Source organism: Tympanuchus pallidicinctus, unplaced genomic scaffold (assembly GCF_026119805.1).
Source record: "Tympanuchus pallidicinctus isolate F22 unplaced genomic scaffold, pur_lepc_1.0 scaffold16, whole genome shotgun sequence".
Lineage (NCBI taxonomy): Eukaryota > Metazoa > Chordata > Aves > Galliformes > Phasianidae > Tympanuchus > Tympanuchus pallidicinctus.
The window spans coordinates 33,380,822-33,405,298 of record NW_026294679.1 but is presented as its reverse complement, the minus strand read 5'-3'; the positions used below and the strand labels follow the sequence as shown (position 1 = coordinate 33,405,298).

Here is a 24,477-nt window from a genome sequence, read left to right as displayed (position 1 = left end):
CCTGAAAGACATTCATGACACATAGCAATAGGAATATGTTGGTTTGAACATCTGACGGATATTCAGAATTCTCAAGAGCTGTTGTAACTAGCTCTATGGAAAGAAGGAGAAGTGAAAGGGAGGCTGAGAACTGCTGGAAAGTGTCCTCTACTATCTCCTCCATAGCCGGGCTCCCCGAGGAGAGAAAGCAAAGTATGTAATTACTGATAGTATCAACAATATGGATTCCATAGCCCAAAGATGATTGCAATGCTGAATACATACAAAACAGCAGAATCTCAGCTGCCAATTTTATCACAATACAGGCCAAGGCCATGCAGCACAGCAAAATAAAAACATTAATCCAACCCCATAGACGGGGTTGCAGGAAAAACAAGCAGCAAGCAAGGTGCTACACAATATAGTTCCATGAGAAGACTCCCACAGAGTCCATAAATAGGGAAAAAATTAACATTGTGACCAGCAATTATCAAACCACCACTACACCCTACATTAACATGCTCTGGCCAAATCTGCTTGGAGCTCCACACTGGGTCAGTGTGGAGTCCGGGTGTAGCCACTGACTTATGCTTTAACCAGGCAGATGGCTCAGCACCACACAGCTGCTCGCTCACTGCCTCCATCCCAGTAGAGTGGGGGAGAGAATTGGAAAAAACAAAGTAGAATTGGTGGATTGAGATAAAAGTATTTACTAATATAGAGAAAAGGAAAAGTATTCTTTTTTATTACATATAACTGTTATTATAGTTATGACAAATCACAAAATAAATGTATGTGAATGTATATAACAAGTGATGCACAAGCAGTTGCTCACCACCCAATGACCAATGCCCAGTAGCCCCCAAGCAGTAGAACAGAGAGAGATGAACTGCCACCCCCTTCAGAACTCCCTCTGCAACATGTCCTATGGTATGAAATATCCCTCTGGACACTTTAAGTCAGCCATCCTCATGCTGTTCCCTCCCAGCTCCCTGGGCCCTTCCTTGTGCATGGCTTTGGCTCTGTACAGCACTGCTTAGCAGCAGCTACAAACATGTTGTGTTAGCAGCATTGTTTTTCTCCTAGAACCAAACACAGCATCATGCCAGGCACTCTGAAGAAAACAATTCTATCCCAGCTGAACCTAAGACAATCTTAGCTAGTTTAAAAAGCTTTTCAGACAAAGCATTTTTGCCTGAGAAAGTCTCTAACCTATGTTTTTTCCTCTGCCTGCTATTCCATATTGTGCAGCATAACATTACAAATTCCTATTGTTTTGCTTTTATATTCTGCTTAAATAGTTAAAGCCTTTGCAACAATATGGAGAAAACATTCTTATAAACCTGAGGGAGAAGATCAAAGAAATTTGACCACAACAGTGAAACAAATAGGTTTCTATGTGAAAGAGACACGTATGGGAAGAACATTTGAAGCTTTCCATCTCTATCAGTATTTTCAAAAAACAATGTAGCACTTCTTAAACAATGCGCACATAACCCCTTCTAGCGAAGGTTGTGTTTAAAAACACACCTTTAGAAGTGAAATTCTTACACCATTTTCATTTCCTGGCCTCACAGCATTTGCAGATGTAAAGCACTCCCAAGCTAATTTTAAGCATTCAAAAGCTGGCTTTGTAAATTTCATGTTTATTCTCATTCAAAAGCTTCACTCACTGTTCAGTATTTACACAACTGTTAGAGACTTCCATGCACGAGCACTAAGAACAGCAAAAAACAGTTCTGGAAGATTTCTAATCTGGCAGGAAAGGAATTCTTGGAGCACAGACTGAGGAACATTGCTCTAGGCTGTTTTCCAAGACTGTGGCAGGCTTTGCCAGACACTGAGTCCAGGAGGAAAGCATTGAGGAGATGTCTACAGTACAATGTGGACTCTGAACACTGCTGACATCTGCTGGGAGCTGGAAACAAGCTGTTCCAGTGGTTACAAAAAAATATTTTTGCAGGGATGAAGAAAGATTGAAGATATTAGCTCTGGCTGCTCTTGCTATGCTGCCTGTTCCAGCAATCATGGTCACGTCATGCACTTGACACTCTTCTTTCAAGGCAGGCTTGTGTTACCCCACCTTTATACTGCCCTCTGGAAAAGCTCTAGTTTGCTGGCAGCTCCTTTGGCTGCATGACAATCCAGAACTGGGAGGACTTCAAATGCAGCCTAAATCCAAATTAATGTTCTAAGATCTGCGCTACATTGTGTAGAAACCTGCAGGGCTGAAAGTGTTTGCCTTCTGCACTCAACAAAATGGAAGCCACAAAAGAAATCTATGTATAGTAAAGCATGCTATGGTGACCTTGAAGGGTTAGGAAAGCGGAGGCCAACTTTTCATATTACTGTAAAGAAAAGCTACGCTGTTCATCATCCATCCAGTCAACACCAACACTTGACACTTTCTGAAAGCAAAATCTTAGTGTTAAGCAAGCAGACTTGTCTATTATTCATAGCTCCAGGAAGCGGAGTCCCTGCAAGCACATACTATTGCCTGAGCAACTTAACAAGTGCTTCTGATGTTAGAATCGATCAGAGATAAACTGTAAGAAAGACAGAACACATCGTAAACATCTGGAAGTGAATGCATGGACTATTTTTTCCTAGCCCAATGAAGACTTAAGCCATTTAGACAACAAACAACTTCTTCAGTGAGTGATTCTATCTAAACAGGCTCAAGCTATTTCAAGTTCCATGGAGTTGGTAAAGTGTGACAGTAGTCAGGATGGAACAGATCTGTATAAATCTGACAAATACCATTAATCACTGAACTCAGTAATGCCAAAATGTCTGTAACCACCTGTAGCATTTTCTTTCCTATATCGTTCGGTTCATCGTTACATGCCATACATAATATATAGAAAATTATACTTGCCTTTTTAAAGGACAGTAGAAATGAAAACCTGGCTCTTGGTAGCTGCTCCTGACATTGTATGAGCACTATTAAAACATATTTTACCAAAAGCTTTATTGTTAGCTTCTGAGTACGATAAAATACCACACCTGAACTGTGAGGCACTGATGATTCCAAAGACCCGTCCTCCTCTCCCCCAGCACGTTATATTCAATACAGTGCAATAATAACACCCTGTTACTGAGTTTTCACTATTATTTTTATGTTATGATAGTGGTATTGATTCTACCAGAATGAATTTTCTAAACTGTTTTCCCCTACAGCGATATCACTCAAATAAAATCACACCTGAAGCCATATCACCCCTCAGTAGACACACTGCCTCAGCCTCGTGGAGTCATGCTTCATCCATTTTACATCCCAGATTTTCACCAGTGTACGTTCTGTCACCAGCATTTGGAGGCTCCACCATGCTCTGAGGGACAGTTCTGAACCTAGTTTGAGCCTGCAAAGCGGGCAAGAATACAAGCAAAGACATGCTTAGCTCTGCCTCCCTCCAGAGGAGGTGCAAATGGTGGGTTTGCGGAGCCAGTGCCATCACCTAGCCTACTGTGACCCACACTAAAACACTTGCTTACTTTCAGGTCTTTTGGCAACAAGTAGATTGTGGCACAAAGGGAGCACTGCTGGCTGAATCTAAACACAAAACCAGTGAGTTGTCTGATATTTGTAGAGTAATTAAATTGATTACCCTATGAGTTGATCTTTGTTTTGTTCCACAAGGGTGGGAGGAACATTAGAGACGATGACTTGCATATCCAACTGATTGACCACAGAGACCTGGAAACAAAAGAGTGAAATTCAATTGGCACTTCCAAGTGTAACATCCTCTCTGTACAAACAGAATGGAATAATTGCTTTCCTGCCTTCACAGCCATGCGCTGATGTACCAACTTCTCATTTAATTGCAGAGTAAGAGAGCTGGGAAATCCTGCTTTGCTTGGCAGCCAGAACCAATAAACTGCAGGCAAATATTTAACCAAAACTGTAACTGGAGATCCACATCAGAATTGTATGCAGCTTTTTGGAAGAAAGTAGTAATTTAGCATTTACTTACAGGATCATGAATCTCCCACATGCCACATTCGAAATCACTTATTAGCATTTCAGCATTTCTGATGACATAACAGGAAAATCCAACTTTGGAAACATGCACCAAGGTAAGTGCTAATACCAGATTAATTCAATTAGATCAAATTATACTTTGTTAGAAAATTGATCTATTTTGAATGAAACCATCAGTGCAAGATTTCTTTTACCTCAAATTCCTTTAACTTCTCTCTCTATATGGGATAAAAACTCTCAGCTCAGCATTTTCTACCACAAAAACATGCAACTTCTCTGTTTCTCAATGACAAGTTGGAGCATGAGTGTGTAGGAGCGTCTACAAGTGTGTAATACGTTCAGCAGACCTGGCAAACTGCTCCGCATCTAACCATCTAGTTTCTTTGAGCCATGTTTAGCATGATCCCAGGCAAAGACTGCCTTCTGGTGAAATGTGTGCTGGTTTCCTCCTTCTAAAATGTTTGTTGCCTCCTGCAATAGCTCTCTCTTCACAAGCCCAACCAGCTTGCTGTTGACAGCAAACATCACACCCTGTGTACCACCTGTCTATAGAGGATTCCAGAGCTAAATTTGGAGAAGTAAGTAGGACAATGTTAAAACAGATAAATTTAAAAATCAGAGATATTCAACTCCATTCTAACAGAAAGAACAACTTGTGCGCTTTTCAAAAAAGAAGTGTGAGCCCTGCAAGCACTTCAGCAGAGAAGCAGGAATATATTCTCACATCAAACAGCAATTTAAGCTTTGAAGCTTAATTCAACTTTAAATATTCAAATGTTCTTGAAATGTCATCAGATGCACTGATCAGCAGTACAGACTTCTGCGTGAGAAATACAGAATTATAATGAGCTCAAAATAAATCTTAGACTATCGCCATTAAAAGGAACTCTAAAGCAATGAGCAGTTTAATATACTTAACTACATTACACAACTCAAGCAATGGCTGCACTTATTAACTGAGTACTGCGTGAATGTAAAACGTCTCTCAAAGCTCTCAAAGGTCTCTCAAAGGTTCAAAGGAACCACAATTATGATTTACAAAGGGAAACAGATTTGTGACAAGCTACAGCAAACCAACGGCATGGAACAAAAACCACCGCAGCACTAACTTGTATACTACATGCACTCGTAAAGATTTTCTTTTTTTTTCAATTATAAAACAGCATTAAGCCGGGGAACTACGTCAGGTTTAACTAACGCTGTTCTGAGATAAGCTGTAGGAAGAAACTGTTCCCTTCACTTCCACTTGAGGAGTGGAAACACACTCAGAGCAGAGGTGGAAAGGTGCGAGACAGCGAAAGCCCTTCCTGAGGTGCCACCTTCACTGCTCTGTGGTGGGGGCACAGTTACCTGGGACCATCCAAACCACTCTTCCTTGGAAAGCTTTTGCTATTCCATAATCCAAGCAAAAAGTCTGGTCCTGCGATGCTAAACAGCAGGTGTCAGCTTAATGCATAAGAGCTGGCAGTCAGCGTGTTCAGATGCCCCCTGTCTATGAGTATCTGAAGAACACATGCTGAGAAGTAGGAACATTTCAGAATACGTTAAATTAGGAGCAGAGCAAACTGGATGTTTGTGGCAGAGGCTGGAAAGGCATCAAGCCCATAAGTGTTCTACCTTCGATCACCTGTTTAATTCCTTAGGCACTTTCCCATTTTTTTGAAGGCCAGGCAATGGGGCACTACCTGACTTCTGGGAGTAACTGATGCTGAGTGCTGAATGAGGAAGAGTCCTGTGAAACCACACAAATTCTAACAAACCTTTGATTAAAGATGATACCATAGTAAATATTCACAGTCCAACTTTAATGACTTTAAGTGCTTACTTGCAAACTCATTATGAAGTGTAATTTCCTATTTCTTCCTTTCATCTTGAAGTTATAAGGGAAAACTCCAACATGTAGACCCAAAAAGTAGACTGAGACATCTGACTTTAGCCACCTTGCCAGTCTCAGCTAGCAAAACAGACAGGTAGCCTCTATGTGGAGCAGCCCCTACGGTACAAAGACATTTTACTAGTGGATTTGGTGGTTTATGCTGCTCACAGAACAGTGCCAGCATATGGAGGCACTGTTCTGATCCTGATTCTGGAGAATACCTGGCTCTGCCCAATTCTTTGCTGTTCTGTGCCTTTGGTGTTTCTGTGCCTTTGTCTTCTCCCTATATCGTTCCCAGTGCAATCCTAACTTCTTCCCACACATCTTAGCTCTTTTGCATGTAAGCAATTGATTTAACTTCCCTCATCAACAGGCACTCCTTTAACTTGTACTGAAAGCAGTAACACCTTCCAGTCTGCACTCCTGACACTGACACAAGTGTCTCTTGGCAGTGGGTCAAATCCTATCGAACTATGAAGCCCAGAACAGCTTAGTCTGGCTAGAAGGCATCTTTGTGTATGGATCGCATTCAGCAAGAACCTAAACTTTCATGTTAGAATAGTGTCAGTCTGCAATTGCTCAAGAACACTGTGCCAGACTGCTCATCATTCACTTAGGAAACCTAAATACATCTATATATAATAATGAGACAAACGTCACTTCCTAATTTTAATGTCATTACTTTCTGGCTGTATTTGAATCTAGTTTTCCCACACTCATTGCATGAGAATGCCCTGCCATTTTGAGAGGCCAAGCATGAGGACATCATACATTATGCTTATTTGCTCAATTACTGCATAACTCAATACACCAAGTATTATGGCTATCATCTGTATCATTTGACAGTGTTCCCACGAACTAGATAATGTACTTCATCCCTACAACATTATGCTAATATTAATCCAATCCATCATGCTATACGGGCTTTGAAGAAATTAAGCTCTGATGGTTCCTGTGACTGGGCTAAGTCAGTGTCCTTTACTAAGCACAAAAAAGGAAGTCACGGCCTAAAGCTGATGCCATTTTTGAATTGTTGCTTTCCCTGAAAGCTTCAAGTGCAGTTTTAGCCCAAAGTTATTTCCTGCCTCTCTCTTCCAGACATGAACAAGTCATAGCACTCAGAGCCTGTTTGCTCAGCTCTGTGCCTGCCCTGCATGCCAGACAGACATCTAACTGTGACCAAGAAGCTCTGTAGTGACCTTAGCAAAGAACACAGACCAAGTTAGTGAACTTTTACTTGGTTTACTCACTGGGGTTTTAAGACATACTAGGCTCTGCTTCACATATTCTGAATGGGAGCTGAGTGCACCTTGCTGCCTCAGAGAACAGATACAGCAGATTTGTAAGCCGTTGGATATTTGAGCTACCTTATACTTAGAATGCACAATCTCTTTATTTTCTGCCATCAGGGTCCTGAATGCCCAGAACATAACTTAACCCACACTTAACACCAACAGCTATAATTTAAACTGAATCATTAAAAATTGCTCATTGAACAAATAAAATACTGAACACCATCTCTGGTGTGGTAACTGAGATCAGCAACTCTGTCCCGAAATGTGAAAGCATTTCAGACATGCATAAAAGCTCCTGATTTAAAAATGAGTTTTATTTCAGTGACTTGTAAAGATCAAGTACACTGTTTATGGCCTTCCTGTAGGTCTGCTTAGAATTAAGCTTTATGCAGTGTTCAGAATTCATCGCTCTAACAAGATAAAGCTTGGCTCATACTTACAAGTACGTCTGCTTTGCTGCTCAGTCCTTTTCCGTAATCATCAGTCGCAATGACCTGAAACTTGAAATAGGATCTTCTCATATTTTTGAACAGCATAGCAGTTTTTATTAGCCCCGTGTAAGCTTCTATCACAAAACCTTCTTTACCATCCTTGATTGGAGGAATGATGAGCCTGTATTGCATGGCACTGTAATTCCCAGTGTCTTTATCGTCAGCCTAATAGGGAAAAAATAAAAACAAGCACAGGCAAATAAAATAAATATTCACACAAAGAATCATTAACCTTCTCCTTTAAATAAAGTTGCACCTCGGTCCAGCAAATCTTTCCCACTGACGTTTAAAACATCAGATTCCAGAGAGCAGATATTGCTATTACTGTGAATGGTTCATTTAACTCTGCTGCATACAGTTTTGCTTTTCCAGCAATTTCTTTCTCCTCTGTTAACACCAAACTGTTAGAATAAAAATAAAATAAAAGGACTTTCCAGGTCTGCATCAAACCGAAGAGGTAAGAACAGAATAATCCTGAGAAACAGCGACTTTTGAGTTCTTGCTAGCACATATTGAAATAGGAAAGAGAAAACGATGCCTCTACGAGGCATTCTTCATTCTCATGGATTGAGCAATTATTTTTGGAGTATTTTCATCTGTTTTTTTTTTTGTGGGTTTTTTTTTTTTTTTTTTTTTTGTGGGTTTTTTTTTTTTTTTAGCATCCTAGTACTGTTGTACTGTTGCACAACAGACCTGATGGCAGTGCAGGACACAAAGCACTCTCCCACCGGGGAGCTGCTGAGGAAGTAGAACGCAGCACTGGCATCAATGAAGCTGCTACTGGAGCTATTCTAACCTGGACCTTGTGCCTAACAGCCCTGTGGAGCCCTCCACACCTACCCCATTGCTCCACTCCAAAAGGCAGCACCTGTATTCAGATAAAGGTGTTTCTAAGGACCGTTAGAATGTGTGCCTCATCTAGAAAGAAGTCAGGGAGAAGCAGCTTATTGCTGCTGCACCTTTGCCTACTTGCTGGGCTGGGCACTGCCTCAGCAGCTAGAATGCCTCAGCATCTATTAGATGGCTTTTATTAGAGGCTTTTATCAAATGATAAACACAGCATCTTAAGTCTGCAGCCTCAGTGAGTGTTGGAAGAAAAACATCCTCACCATCAAGAATGGTGCATGCCTTTCTGTATAATGTGTAATTCCACAGGACTGAAAAATAAAATCAATCAAAATCCAGTCAGAGTTTATGTCAGTGTTAAGAGCTTGTTTACCATGATATGCCACCGTCTGTCTGAAAAGCATCATCTGTGCAAGGTCATTACGCCTCAGATAGATGGCCATTAATCATCATTAATTGTTTTCTCACCTTCAAGTGAACAAAATCTGTAAGGTGTGAATTGTTACCAACTCCTATGTTATCTTTATTTCTGGCTAGTTTTCAGGGGTTATCAGTGAGGATGCAAGTCCCTGCAGCACAGTGCATTGCTTTCAGGACACAGTCATTCCAGAGCGGTACCACTGGCCCAAGTGCCAAAAGCTGCCTGCACTTTCCACTCTGGCTGCTCTCAGGTGCCACAGAACAGAGAGCGTAACACAGAGCTATGTTGTTATACCTGGCCTCTTTTAGTTGGAGGCAATGAGCACACCAGTGTGCCACAGAACTGCCCAATGCAAGGACTCCCACAACGGCAGTGGTTATCTCACTTAGGGTGAGATTACAAACATTCTGCCTGTGGCAGCCAGGGAACCTGAACAGGCACAAAGTAACATTTGGTACGATACATGCAAAACTCCTCATGTGTGCTGCCCAAGAGACAAAAACCATCCTCGGAAATATCTCCATGGGGACACAGAGCAGCCAACCTTTTAAAACAACCACCTCGCTGCTTCCCAGAGCTGCCCTGCAGGGTGGGCACTGTGCCCTTCCAACAACAAGCCAATTTTGGTGCTAAAATGAATGCATTGGATTGCTGCAGTTGAGCAGTGAGCCTACTGTTTTTATTTTTGTAGTAGCAAATTCTACGTCAATAGAAGGACATGACTTCTAATTGTTTGCTTCAGTAACAACAGAAATCAATTTCACCTTCAATATTTCATACTTGTGCTACCAAGGACAAACAAATTTGGACCGATATTAAGGTATCAGTAGGACAGGCACAGACACTACATAAGTCATTCTTTCTGAATAAATGGCATGACACTGCTGCAATTGCTTGGAAGAAATGCCGCTGAGTTTAGTGAATGAAACCTTCTACAGTACAGACATTTTCAACTTTTAAGCATGCGATGGTTTGAATCCTGCAGCTCAGGCCCCCAAGGCTGGTAGAAAGGCTGCAGGTTCAATTTTCGGAAGCAAGGAGAACTTAGTGGCACTCCAGAGAAACAGCCTCAGCATCATTAAAATTCTGGCTATTCCAACGCAGAAACCATCTACATGCAGATGAGCAAAGCAGGTGCAGAACTGCCCGAGGAACTTGGAAAAATGATCAGATTCCAATTTCAAATATTCTAACTTTATTATTTTTATTTCCCCCCCCCCCCCCTTTTTTTTTTTAAACCACTACTTCTGCTTAGATCAAACCTAACGATGACTCTGAGCACTGTTCAGCTGCTGTGAGGGACCACCAGAGAGAGCTTGTGAGCTGCTGACATCCATGTACCAACTTCCTTAATACGGAGTAAGGATGTTTGCTATTCTTCTAATTTGTCCTGAAGGTAAATATTTTTGACACTTCATTAGGAAGAGATATATGATGCTTCAAGAGTTGCGTTATGACTGTCAAAGAAGAGAAAGAGCAATACTTAATCTTAATATCATAGCAGTATATCTTCCTCTTGTTATGTGCAGGAAATACAGATGTCTCCCAGATTCTGCTGTGGTTGAGAACTGACAAATATGTATAATCTCAGGAGTCACCATGCCAAACCCTGTGCTCTTGCAGCTGAGCACAGGCATACTCATAGCAATGGAGCTTGGCCAGCATCACCCCATGCAGCCTCCAGCCCTTATCTTTCTCTACACAGAGGGGAAGGAGCAGCTGTGGGGCTGCTCTTAGCTTCCCCACAAAAGCAAGTTATGCAGCCAGATATCAGCTGGAATACACTGCCCTGGGAGTTACCGCTGAGGATATTTACCTCAAGGTCACTAACAGTCCTACTGTGTAATTTCACTGATTACAGCACTATCGAGATGATGGGCACAGCTGCTTTGCTTCTGACAAAAAGTGCTTTTACACATCAAAATCTGGTCCATTGCCTTAAAACACAGAGCAAGCAGAAAGGCACTTGGTTTTGGTTGTTCTTCACCTTGAAAGGAGTGGGAGGGAAAAGTCCTTTCAGCTCAAGTGTGGAAATTTGCAGGACTTGATATTAGTGGTAGGTGGATGGTTGGACTAGATGATCTTAGAGGTCTTTTTCAACCTTGATAACTGTATGATTCTATGACTTGGATGTAATTGCCAAAGCCTTGTCAGTCTGGGTGTCTGGAAGGCAAGAGCTGAATACTCTAAGTGAAAAATGCCGTGGGAAGAGGACTGTTAAGGAGGGAAAGTCTGGGGAGGACATGCTGGGAGATGCAAGAACCTGGATTTCTGAGGATCTCTGTAGCAAAGTCAGGCTGAAGTCCACAAGTTTCAAAGAGTAAGAGGCAGGTAACTCTGGGAATGAGCACAATGATGAAGAAATAAAGGGAGAAATAAAAGAAAAGAGAGAAAAGCTAATAGCTATGACAAACTTGCTGGCTTAACAGTCTTTAAACCACAAAGCAGAAATGCCTCAAAACCAGTACAATGGCAGATGTGGCTTCCGAACTAAAATCATTAAACAATCTGTAAATTCCTACCAGCAAAAGTTGTCTTGTTCTGAAAGCTATTTTAAATGCCAGCAGCTGATTGGAAACAGTTGAATTTGCCATCTGCTCAGTAGCACTAAGCTGGGAAGGAAAAACCACAATAGCCCAGGACCATTCATTTTACATGCTCTGTTAGCACCCTCAGGCTCAAATCTTCTAATATTTCCATTTAAAAAGCCATGAGGGGTGTTTATTTTTCAATGTTCCCTAGGTTTGGTCGATCTCATGTCACTTTAGGACCAGCACAACTTCTTCTCCTCTCTTTTGGAAACAGCATGGCACTAAACAGCAAATTCCTCCCTGTACCCCAACAAAAGCAGCTTTGATATTCCAGTATACTTTGTAACTTTGACCCCCAAAAATAGAAGGCAATCTAATCTGAGGAAAGATTTTGCTCTGTACAGCTTGGCTACTACACAAAATCACTGCACATGCTGACAGAGTGAACACTGAGACTTTTTCAGATGGAATGAACACTGCCAACACAAGTGCTTTCATAGTAAAACGTTTGGTAAGCCAACATATTATCTAGAGATACATTTTTTGCAGGAGATTACCTGTGTGATTTAAGTTAGTGTAATATTATTCTTATCAGGGGAAGCAGATCTCTGCCAGAGGCCAGATGTCACAGCAGATGTGCATGTGCAAGTGTTGCTGCTGTCTCTGCAAACATGCTTCAAAGTAGATCCTGACTCGTACCAAGTATCTTCTCTCCCTTTGGATTATTCTGATTCATAATCACATTTTAACTAACAAAAGATTGCAACTGGCAAGGCAGCTAATTCTTCACAAAGAAGTTGTTGTCTGGTGTCCATGCAAAAGTAAAACTGGTATTCAGGGAAAACTTTGTGTTTCACAGAGAAAGAGGTCTCAATTGCCCAGGGCTAGATCTCACTCTCACAGAATCAGCCGCTGTGAAGACTGCTTCACAGAATCAGAGAGTCATGAAAGTTGGAAAAGACCTCCAAAATCATCCAGTCCAACTGTCTACCTACCACCAATATTTCCTGCCTAACTCATGTCCCTCTGTACAACATTACACGTTTCTGGAACACCTCTAGGGACAGTGACTCCCCCCTCCCTGGGCATCCGTTCCAGCATCTGAACACTTTCAGAGAAATTTACCCTGATATCGAACTTGACATCTCCCTGGCACAACTTAGGGCCATCACCTCTTGTCCTATTGCTGTTACCTGGGAGCAGAGGCTGGAACCCCAGCTCACCACAACCTCTCTTCAGGGAGTTATAGAGAGCAATACAGCCTCTCCTGAGCCACCTCTGCTCCAGACTGAACAATCGCAGCTCCCTCAGCCACTCCCCATTAATACTTGTGCCCCAGACCCCTCAACAGTTTTGTTGCCCTTTTCTGGACACACTCCAGGGCCTCCATGTCCTTCTTGCAATAAGGAGTCAAAACTGAACACTACACTCAATGTGCAGCCTTACCAGGGCTGAGTAAAGAAGGATCATCATTTCCTTGCTCCTGCTGGCTGCACTATTTGTGATACAAGCCAGAATGCCACTGGCCTTCTTGGACACCTGGGCACACTGCTGGCTCATGTTCAGCCAAGCATTGACCAGTACCCCCAGATCTGTTTCCTCTGTACAGTCTTCCTGCTACTCTGTCCCAAACCTGTACTGTTGTCTGGGATTATTGTGGCCAAACTGCAGGACCTGGCACTTGGTCTTGTTGAACTTCATCCCATTAGCCTCAGCCCAGTCATCCTACCTCTGTCATCAGAGGAAAAAGGAAATATCAAAAAAGAAGTTATGAACAGCAGTAGAAAATAACTGGAGTTCCAATATGGATAAAGCAAATATTGCAACAAAGCAAGCCCAGGGCTTTCTCTGCGTGCAACACACCCACACCTAGGAATTTAACACATTCATTCATCAATTGCTTTGATGCAATAGTAAGCAATGGTTCAAAGCTGCTTTCAAAGAATATGGCTAAATTTCTGTTACCCTGTGAAACATCTGGGACAAAATAAATGCAGTGTAATATAGCTTTGCTGCTGCATGTGCTGAAATATTCTCACGTTTACAAATAAAGGAGCTATGTCACCCAGCCTATCAAGGAGGGGTGCACAAACAGAATAGGTTTGATGTGAAAATATGAGCCAGTCAGTGTAAAAGCAGGGTTCCTTCTGGATATAACTGAGTTTCAGACTTCACCAGTTCCTGTCAGCATCAGCCCTCTCTGCCGGCTTCGTATTGGAGCCACATCTGTAAAAGTCATGTCAGCCACTTCCAGACACTTTGATTCACCAGCATTTATTTTGGCAAGCTTCCTTTTCTACAAACACTGTTGGTACAAAAATACCCTGTAAACTCAAGAATAACTTAGGGAAAACAAAAACAACCCTCACTGAGTTTATCAGATTTATGATCTCTGATACATGCTCATTGAAATGTGCTTCAAGAAACAGAACTAGAGAGATCAATCCTGTAAAATAAAAAGCTTAAAAAGAAAAGGCTAATGACACATCATTAGGGTGAAAAGCGAATTCCTGCTAGTGATTTCCCTGAAGACCGCATGGGTTTTAGTTTTATTTTCATAAAGCAGATTGGAAAGATGGTGTTCATGGCTAAAGGCAGTCTGTCTGGTACTCACTCAGAGGAGAAACTTAGATGAAAACAACAGTGGCAAAGCAGGAGCAGCTAGGAACCTCTCAGGCTTAAAACACAAGAAAGGCAGCGGTCAGCCAGCATTTTTTGAACAAATTAGAATTAGGCCATTCATGAGGGAATCTTGTTTTTAGGATTATTTAGAGATGCCACAGGCCAGGTCATACATTCCTCCAGAAGTTCTCCATGAGTGTCATGGTAGAGGATCAAAGGTTTTTTGCTTAAGCCCTTTGGTCTCATTTCAAACCATGAACCATGACTCAAGATCTCATCCATGTGTGGAGCATCCTTGCCAGGCTCTGGGGGAAAGGAGGAGGCTAGCAAAGGCAGCTGCGTGAAGCTGCTTGAACATTTGAGAGGCAATAATCAGCCTCAGCTATCATTACAAGAGAAATGGTATTTAACACAGCTCTACATTTCCTGCTGAGCTATTAGCAATAAAAACAAGGTCTTTAAGATGCAAAGAAAAGAATCTTGCTTAGAAAGTGCCATTTCTTCTTTTTTTTTTTTTTTTTTTTTTTTAGACACATCAGCATTCGTCAGCTTTCAGAGGACACTGATGTTAAAAACAAATCATATTCATGTAGAGTAATTAGAATACTTCACACAGCAGATCACTAACCAAATTAATTCTACCTAGAAGTGACTTTTGATGCTTTTTTTCTGAGATCAAGCTTCCTGTTTAAACTATCTATATAATCTTTCTGAAAATCTAGAGCAAGACAACACATTATCCTGCTCTAAAAGGATTTTATAGTCAAATGAATATATTAAAGGAAGCGATAACTGCTGCCAGCAAAACTGCTGCACCTTACAAAGCCGGGAGAAACAATCCATAGCATTTGCCTTAGTCACATATGTAACTGTTTTCATGATGAGAGAAGTGTTTATCCAATGCTTTATTGGCCTAATTGTCTCTAAAATCAATTTGTGTGTAACATCACGTATTCTGTATTAGTTCTCATCTCTTCTTATGTTTTTTTTTAGTGTGAATGTGGCCCATCATAGCTTCTTTCTTAGTCCCGGAGTTACTCACTGGGTTCTGTGTGGCCTCATCAGTACCCAGGCTGGGGTGCTTAATAAAATATTTTTCAGTAGGAAAAGAATTGCACTTTGACGAGGGGAGAAATTTTGCATAAACTACAGACTAGAGAATGATTTAACAACGGGAGTTAAACATACAAATGTTCAGCAGTGGTATATTTATGAAAAAAATTAGCCAACAGTGATTTACATAAATAATTGTATTAAAAATTAATGGCTATTGTAATTGTTAAGGACTACTGAAGAAGAATTAATTGCATTTTTAAAATTTGAATGCTGTAGGTTTTGCACAGGGTAATAAAGCTGGTCGCCGTAATTTCATATAAATTGTACTAAAAAATGAGCCAGTGACATTGTACAAAGACAGAGAGGTAGCCGGGAATAATTTGTTATATGTCCAAACAAGGCAGAAGTGGAGTGCTACCAGCAGAGTGGCAGCAGGACACTGAGGCCCAGGACAAAGCCTAAGCAGAAAGTGCTCTGCACACACCTCTGGTTTCCTCTGGAAAAATGCGGGTACGTGGGTGTGAAGAATGCTGGGGGCACTTCCCTACATACTGTGGCCTGGACGTCTGCTGGAAGAGGCTGCTGCAGGTCTTGCTGGGGTGGGGATCACCTTGATGTAAGGTTTGGAGCACCAACACAGCTGTTAACCCTATCTTGAACCTCCTTAATACTGTAGCGGTAACCGTATACAATTTCATACTTTCTAGGTAATTTCTCTCTGCTCATCTTTTTTATCTTTTATCTCTTATTTGAAAAAGAAGGAAAATTATTCTAGCTTAAGCTGCCACTAAACAGCGACTGTTGGCAAGTCCTTGCCATTGCAATGGTTATGCGTGACTAATTCAATTACAGTCCTGGCAAACAGAAGCAGGAATACCCTGTAAATCACATCTAGCTGCAGGAGCCATCTCAATATTGAACCACCAGCCACTCTAGTTCCTGCTATTAACCCGTGCCTCTGCTGATTCCATGACAGTTCCATCAGCAGCAACCAATTGAAACCAACCTGCTCCAACTGCTTGGCAGGCAGGAGCTGCTGGCTGACAGCAATGTGTCACAGAAGCTCTCTGGTGAGAGCTGCCCACCTGGCAAGCTGTTCCAGCTCTGTCAGGCTGAGCTTGCTACCAGCGCAACCCTGTTAGTGTGGTCTGCTCTCTTGACCTCTGATGCTCATCTCAACATTGCACACTTTGTGAAGCCAGAACTGAAAACCTGAATTGCCAGCAGCCTCCCTTATTGCCCACCTAATCATTACCTGGAGTCGTGGTTAGTAGCTGAGGGGGACCTACAGGAAAGCTGGGAAGGGACTTTTTATAAGGGCAGATAGCAAGAGGATGAGGGGAAATGGTTTTAAACTAGAAAAGGGTAGATTTAGACTAGGTGTTAGGAATAAATTCTTTACTGTGAGGGTGGTGAGACACTGGATTAGGTTGTCCAGACAGATGTGTGGATGCCCCGTCCCTGAAAACATTCAGTGCCAGTCTGGATGAGGCTGTGAGCAGCCTGGTCTAGAGGGAGGTGTCCCTGCGTATAGCAGGGGGCTGGAACTACATGATCTTAAAGGTCCCTTCCAACCCAAACCATTCTATGATTCTATGATTCCATAAAACAGAGCAGTGAGCTGCTCACACAAGCCACCTACTAAAGCCACAGGCAGCTTTGACCTGAGTCCTGGCTTTCTGCCATAGTATTTCCTCAGAAACCAATGCATAGATAAATGTTAGCAGAAATCAAATCACTACCTGGCACTTGGCTTGACATGGAATTCCAAGCTCTGATCCAAGCTCTGAGGCAAAAGATCAAGGTAGATACAGGAAAACCAGACTATAACTTGTTACCTTACTAGGATGTAGTTAACGCCCGCCTTTAGCTTGAATATAAATAAAATAGCATCTGTAAGATTCTTGCAACAAATCTGACTTCTGTTCTCAAGACAAAGAGCTGAGGAGCAGAGAAAGGTCCTCCCCAACAGCCATCTGCTCCAGATAGCCACCACAGCATTACAGCTCTCAGTAGCATCAGACCCCTAGAAATACCAGGGAAAATTGAATGACAAAACAGAAGTATTCTGAATGACTGAGGTGACATCAATGATGACAATGATAAATAGTGCAGAACTCTTCTCCAAAATAACACACCTCTATGTGGAGTTCTGGCAAGTGCTGGTCTGTACCAGGAACTCAAACAAGATCACCAAAATTACACTGGATATGCAAAATCTGACAGTGGCAATCCCTGCTCATGGCCATTTTTGGGTCTGAGTTCCTGGAACAACATGCCTGGTCTGCTATGAAACATCCTATCTTCTTTCAAGCTGCGTCGAAGCATGTGGGGACTGTCATCAGTGGAGGTTCAGCTGACAGAACATTTTATGAGCTAGAGATGTTAAGGCTGCAACAGTTTTTGAACCAAGAAAATGACTACTTCTTGCAGAACCTAATTTGTATTTAAAACTAAAATGCTGTCAGAGTGAAAACTGTGGGGTGCAAAATTCCAGCAAGGCCTTTTTCATACTTGGTTGTCCACAGAGTTCTCCCTATTTAGCAGTGCCAGAAGTCTGCTACTCTAGAGGAGGTAAAATTTAAAACAAAAAACAAAAAAGTTCACCAAAGATTCAGCATCACCTTCTGATCACCTCCTGATCAAAAGTTCTGTAGTGTTTCTACAGAAAAAATCTACATTGGATTTTCCCAATGCCACAGCAGAAACAGTGAGAATTTGTTCACACTTCTCAAAGGCAGATCAAATGCTGTCATCCCACCTGAGTATATGTTGTATATTCTGTATAAAAATACTCTTGAAAAGTACCTATTAAAAAAAATACCTATTGAAAACTTCCTATAAACATATAGCCATACACTCATTTCAAGAATTACACATTATTTCAATAGCAATTTCTGAAAGCCCAGCTTGAGTCAGGAAACAAAATTTCACATTTGACCCACCAATTGTTTTTTCCAAATATTCTAGAATAGCTTTGAAATTAAGGAAAATCTGTCTTCTTGAAGTGACATCAACTGTTCACAGCATTTTCTACAAGGAGAATGGACAGCAATGGACTTCAAATATTGTCAGTCTTTCTGCCACTCACTCTCAGGTACAATATACAGTAGAAGTGGAAGGAAGAAATATTTTGCAGGGACTAAAATGCCTTACTAGCTGATAGACATAATGAATTCTTGTTTGTCACAGACTCTTCTCAGAGCTTGAAATCAGCTTTTAAACATAAACAACAAAAAGAGGGTTGTAGGATAACAATACTTAACAGTCTTTTGTTACATTCCATATCATTCATTAACTGCATGTATTTTTCTGTGCCCCTATCTCAGCAATAACTGTTTCTTGTCTGCTTTTCTTTCTTAAAAAAAAAAAAAATAAAAATCCATTGTCTGGTTTGCTACATTTGTGATGAAAATAGGTATGTGAGAGGATTGCTTTCCTTAGGACAAAATGAGTACTTCATTTCCATTCTCATTTAAATGCTTCTGCCTTGCAGCCTGCTGCAGCACTGCAGCACAATGTGATATGCTCTGGGGAAGATGCATCCCTTTTTGCCATCAGTGATTTTACCAGCCCAGGCAAGAATATCTGCCATATGGTTAAAGCCATAAAAAGAAAAGAACTTGCAGTGTTTGTTACTTCCAGTACTTGGAGGAGAGAAGCTAGAAACCTAAGGAACACATGTGGCTTTAAGGTCAGAGATGACCGCTTCTGATTGCCCATGAACACAAAGATGCTTCAGCACAAAGAATGAAAGAATGTTGCAGAATCATTAAGGTTGGAAAAGACCACTAAGACCATCATGCCACTTGGACCTCATTGCCACATTTGCACATTTCTTGAACACCTCCAGGTACGGTGACTCCAGCACCTCCATAGGCAACCCATTCCTATGCATTATCACCCCTCTGGAGAAGAAATTTTTCCTAATATCTGACTGGAACCTCCCACGGCTCAACTTAAGGTCTTCTCTGGAACCTCTTGCCTTGTCACTGTTAACCTGGGAGCAGAGGACAACCACCACCTCCCAACAACCTCCTATCAGGCTGATATTGATGAAACCACCCCTGAGCCTCCTCTTCTTCAGACTGAACCATCCCAGCTCCCTCAACCGCTCCTCATGTGCTACACAGCAATCACACAGAGTGCCAAATGGTTGCCAGCCCTTGCTTGCTTGTACTGGGTCAAGTCAGTCCCCTCAAGAGAAGATTTTTGCCCTTTTATTAACACTTGATACAAGAAGCTAAATCTAGGTGCTTGTGCATTGGGAATTAGTTTAAACATGTCTCTCCATGACCTTCAGAGCACATAAAAGTTGCACAGTTAGGGAGTTGCACAGCGATAAGAAATATGCCACAGTTAACATGAGTTGCATACTTTTTTTTTTAATGTGAAAGCAGAAGATGGATTCATAGCTCAACCTCTGATCAAGAATTATTTTTTCTTCTCACTCTCTCACTATAGGATTGGGCTGTACTCCTTTCTCTTTTAATATACCCCTCTGCTTTACAGGCTCTGATTTATTCCCTCCCTTGTACAATTTTTCAAGTATCCCACTTCACTGAGAGAGCCAAACCTTGACAAGTGCCTCTACAGGCTGGCAGCACAACAAAAGTCCTGGTACAAAACAATGCTCTGACTTACGTCAGACCCATCCACAGAAGCAGGAACTCATTTGGGTTATTTAGAGCACAGAGATTCATACAGAGGGATACAAAATCAGGGCTGTTAGACAGCGATAAGTAAGAGTTGGTATCAAACAAACACATCCAATGACAAGGAAAAGGAGGACTTCAAAAGGGCTGACCTAGTAGCTGCATCATCCACTACTCACAGAAGTACTTCAGCTTTTCAAGCCAAATCCATCAATGTCAGATAAAAATCAGGAGAGAAACAAGAGAAGCCGAGAGATAATTAACAGAGACCCTGATGTACCTCAAATATATATATATATATATATATATATATATAGTTTAATACAATGAATACAATTTAGGATCCATCCATTTTTGTTAACAACAATCATTTAACTGTAAATAAATACTCTCTCCTTCCCTCACAATAATGAAGGGGAAATAAGAAAGCAATTCAGAAGTTAATGTCACCTCTACTCATTTAGTACCTACCTTTTACTACTACTTCACTGAAGTACAGGGGAAAACATGGCAAGCCTGAGTCTTGCTATACAGGAAGTGTCACCTATTGGTACACAACACTGCATGGCACTGCAGAATCACAGAAGTGTTCAAGCTGGAAGAGATGGCCTTTAGCCATCTGGTCCAACTCCCCTGCAATGAACAGGGACACCTATAGCTGTATCAGGAGCTCAGGGCCCTGTTCAGACTTACGCTGAATGTCTCCAGCAACAGGGCTTCAATTACCTCTCTAGACAAATAAGATGGCTCTTCATAATTTAGAAATGTTGGTCCAGTCCACCATGTCCCAGTAACAATGGTTTCAGTCATACATACTGAGTAGATTCACATTTTGCTTTGCTGCTAGACAAAGCTATGCCTGAAGATGACTAAAATCATCAGCGACAAAAGAACGAGAATATACTGAGAATACACAGAGTAAATACTTTATTTTTACAACAACTCAAATGTCATTAAAAAATTAGCAAGTTTTAGTGATTGCAGAAGATAAAAGTAAATCACAGAATCACCAAGGTTGGAGAAGACCTCCAACATCATCCAGTCTAAGTGTCCACCTATCACCAATAGTTCTCACTAAACCGTGTCCCTCAACACAATGTTCTTTGAACACCTCCATGGTCAGTGACTCCACTGGTGTTGGTGGCTCGTTCCTGGGTATCCCATTCCAATGCTCGACCATTCTTTTGGAGAAGTGGTATTTCCTAGGAGCCCAGTTTCCCATTTAGGATGGAAACTTGAGTAATTTCTACTGTACTTCATTAATTTTCTTAAAATTTCAACTTAGAAAACTGCTCATTTAGTTCTAATCACATGAACTCAAGAACAGACATTCATTTAGTTAATACTTCTTAACATTCTAATTGGAATGGGCATTGTATTTAAATAACAGAACAATTACTTTTTAATTTAGAGGACAGGAAATAAGCCAGCTAGCACCAACTGCTGCAAACACTTGTGCTAGAACAGTAAATTACAGCCTGGTTTTCTGCTACAAGCACTTTTTAACTGTTTCTAATTTTACTTCAGTAAAACATACAGTTGTCTTTGCTGTCATCCACTAATAACAACTTCTGTCTTACGACCTGCTCTGTATTTGCCTTTGAGCAAAGTCAGGGAGATTTCTATTACAAATTTTAACCAGAGCAGGTTAAAGATGTACAGCAGTAACTTCACTCCTGCATTTCTCTGATCATCCTTTTCTGTTCTCTGGCCACTTTTTCCAAGTTACATGTTTCTGACAGGTAAATGCAGATTTCCCTCTTTTTGCCTGAATATCCCTTACCCGTACTCCTGCTCTGTTTCATGCATTTCTTACCTCCTTTGCTGGTAAGCAGGAATATGAATATGAATATGAAGAGCTAGGAACAGTAACAGGTAGGATTTCACATTCTGTTCTCATTTTGTATAATAAACTCATACTACACTTTTAAATTTGTTCCTTACATTTCATTTTTTCATCCACAAAATGCTCCTTTAGAGAAATAACTTTGCTATTCAGCATTCTTTGTCTACTCCAATATCTTTGTGTAGAATTGCATCTTCACTACTTCTGAAGTTCATATATTTGGCAGTTTTCTATTTCATATGGTTGAGTACACCAGAGTTTCTAATTAAGGTTCATGGCTAGAAGCAACAACTAGCAAAATGTCTGGGGAAAAAAAGATACTAACAAAACTATTACCCCTACACGACTCTCAAATCACCCTAACTGCAATTCTACCTCCACTCCTTTAGTTTGGTCATCTGCACTTTTCTTTTCATTGAATCACACTGACACCTGGCTAATGATTTTATACAGAGCAGAAACCTGGTGAACCTTGAAAGTTCAACACTGAAGATGGAGGAAAAGAAATTTATGTATACAGGTTTTTCCAAATCTTTTTCCTGAATGCATTATTTCTAATATACAGCACTGTCTTTCGATTCACTCTGTTATTTCTTTTTTTACAGGAAAATAACTTCAAATAAACAAAGGCACTGCATATGCTAGATGACACTGTTGGTTTTCTTTATGACATCTGAATTGAATTTTCAAGTCAGTGAAGCGGTAGCACAGAAACAGACCTTTTCAACACTCCTTCCCAGTTACCAGTGCACGTCCGGAATCTCCTCTCACATAACCCTTCCCCAAATCTTCCCAATCATTGAATATTGCTACATTTTTTTTCAACCATTCAACGTCATCCTTGGTCCACTATGAGGGAAGTTGCACCTACCTGGATTTGTCATGGGATCCTACCCGATTCAGTCCACCAAATGACTCACAGGTTGGGAACAGGTCCTTCCAGCAGGCAACATCTCCAGCTGCCCCTGAGCAGCAGCATTCTTGCTGCCCCTACCTGCTGCAATCTTAAGTGCTATTTTTGCCTGCAGAAGACGCTGGAAAGATGGCCACAGGGCAGATTTATGCACCATAAAGATTCCAAGTGAATTTCAGTAAAAATTTCCAGCTGTTTGCTTGGGCTGCTGTATGCATTTCTAGAAAAGACTAACATGGAAATTCTGGAGCCTAAAATAGCCTGAGAAAAGAATTTATGTAAAATAAATGAGTAAACATAAACAAACAAAAAAAGTCCTCTGAACTACATCACAACGTAGGAAAATTTTTTGGTGCTCTTCTATCCAATAATCAATGTTTAACCATATCTCACTTCTCTGCTGCCCCTGGATTGGCTTTGGGGAGGACTGCCACAGAACAAATAAAGCAGTGGACAACTTTGACAAGCTGTGATATTCTCTGTTTTATTCCCAGTGCTCTGAGTACACTTTGAGGTCAACATAAAAATCTGAGTGGGTCATATATCTGTGCCCTCTCATGCATAAGCTAGAATCAGCAACTTGAAAAATATTCCACTAACAAAGTGAAAAAGATGCAGGAGGCCTGCTGAGGTAACAAAATAAAGGCAAAGGAAACAAGCTGAGCTGGAAAGTCCCAGCAACCCAAGCTGCCTCCAGCACTAAAGACTGCACCACAAAGCATTTTTAAGAGAATTAAAAAAAAACCAAAAAAAAAAAAAACAAAAAAAAAAAAAAAAAAACCCCAGCTTTTATTCTAAGCTAGCTTTTCTGCTGGAGGCTAATTATATTCCAGATATCTTCTTATATTCAGATATCTTTCCTTGAAATTTCTTATTTCATTTTTTGCTATTTAACTACAAATAATCCATCTTACCCAGAAGTTGTGTCAGAGTGCACAGACCTGAGAGTACTTCCCCAGTTTTCCAACACAAAAGAATCACCTACACACTAACATACATAAAATGATAGCTAGAAATCTTCAACTGCTGACCACGCAGATTCAGCATGAATCTCCAAATCAGCCATGCATCAATGATTGCTGGAATACAAGGCCAGCACACCTATATCATACACACATGGAGACCATCACACTTGCAACTATCATCAAACACTGACTCTACGAAAGTAATTACCCATTTGTGTTCACCATACTTTTTTATAAAAACTAATCATAAGGAAATTAGTGGCTTCAATTCAAATAGGCTTAGAAGAGCCACGTAAGTATTTTTCTACTGCAAGTGAATATTAATGTGACAACTGCAGACTTACCTTAACTTTAAGCACAGAAGAAAACATCTTAGCATCTTCAGACACTCCTCCAATGTACATTTTTTTGGTAAAAACAGGCGCATGATCGTTTTCATCCTTCACTTCAATGAACACTTTGGCTGTATTACCTAAAACAGGGAAAGAATAGCTTAGCTAGACCATTAGGCAGTCAATCTTTAACACCTATTGGAGCTTAAATGTTTACAGCCCAAGTGGATCCTGTGAAAAATGTGCACAGATGACACTATAGAAATAAACATTTCAGAAATGATAACACATCTGGTATTAAAAACATGAGTTTGAAGGAGGTCAAGGAGTTTCATGCTTTTACCTCCCACCTTTGCCATTCTTTTCTTACAGAAAATAAGAGTACACCTGCATTTTGCTACTACGGCTGTATGAATTTGCACGCAGGCAGAAGGCTTCAGAAAGCAAACCACAAGGGATTAGAATAGAGAAGCAGAAGACAGAACAGCATACTTCAGTAACACAGATATGGTCACATTAAATTCTCACAAGCATTATAAAGAGGTAATGAACATGCAACGTATACTAATAACTAAGCTATAAAGAAAAGCTTGCCTTTTTCCCTTCCTGTGTAACTTGCTTCATATATTTTAATTCATACTAACTTCCATGCAATTACTTAATGAGG

At 40.9% G+C, this 24,477-nt stretch overlaps 1 protein-coding gene across 5 annotated transcripts in view; it reads right to left on the bottom strand.

Annotated features, from left to right (window-relative positions):
• PCDH15 (protocadherin related 15) overlaps positions 1–24,477 on the bottom strand; it is a 669,788-nt gene that overhangs the window by 39,039 nt on the left and 606,272 nt on the right. For 4 of the 5 annotated variants that reach the window (XM_052677550.1, XM_052677555.1, XM_052677551.1 and 1 more), the window contains 3 exons: positions 23,823–23,950; positions 7,573–7,788; positions 3,588–3,676 (listed from right to left, as the gene is read on the bottom strand). In XM_052677550.1, the coding sequence (XP_052533510.1) occupies positions 3,588–3,676; positions 7,573–7,788; positions 23,823–23,950 (433 nt within the window). Of the gene's footprint in view, positions 1–3,587; positions 3,677–7,572; positions 7,789–23,822; positions 23,951–24,477 lie in introns of those variants that run through there. The other variant, XM_052677554.1, reaches the window with a different exon arrangement.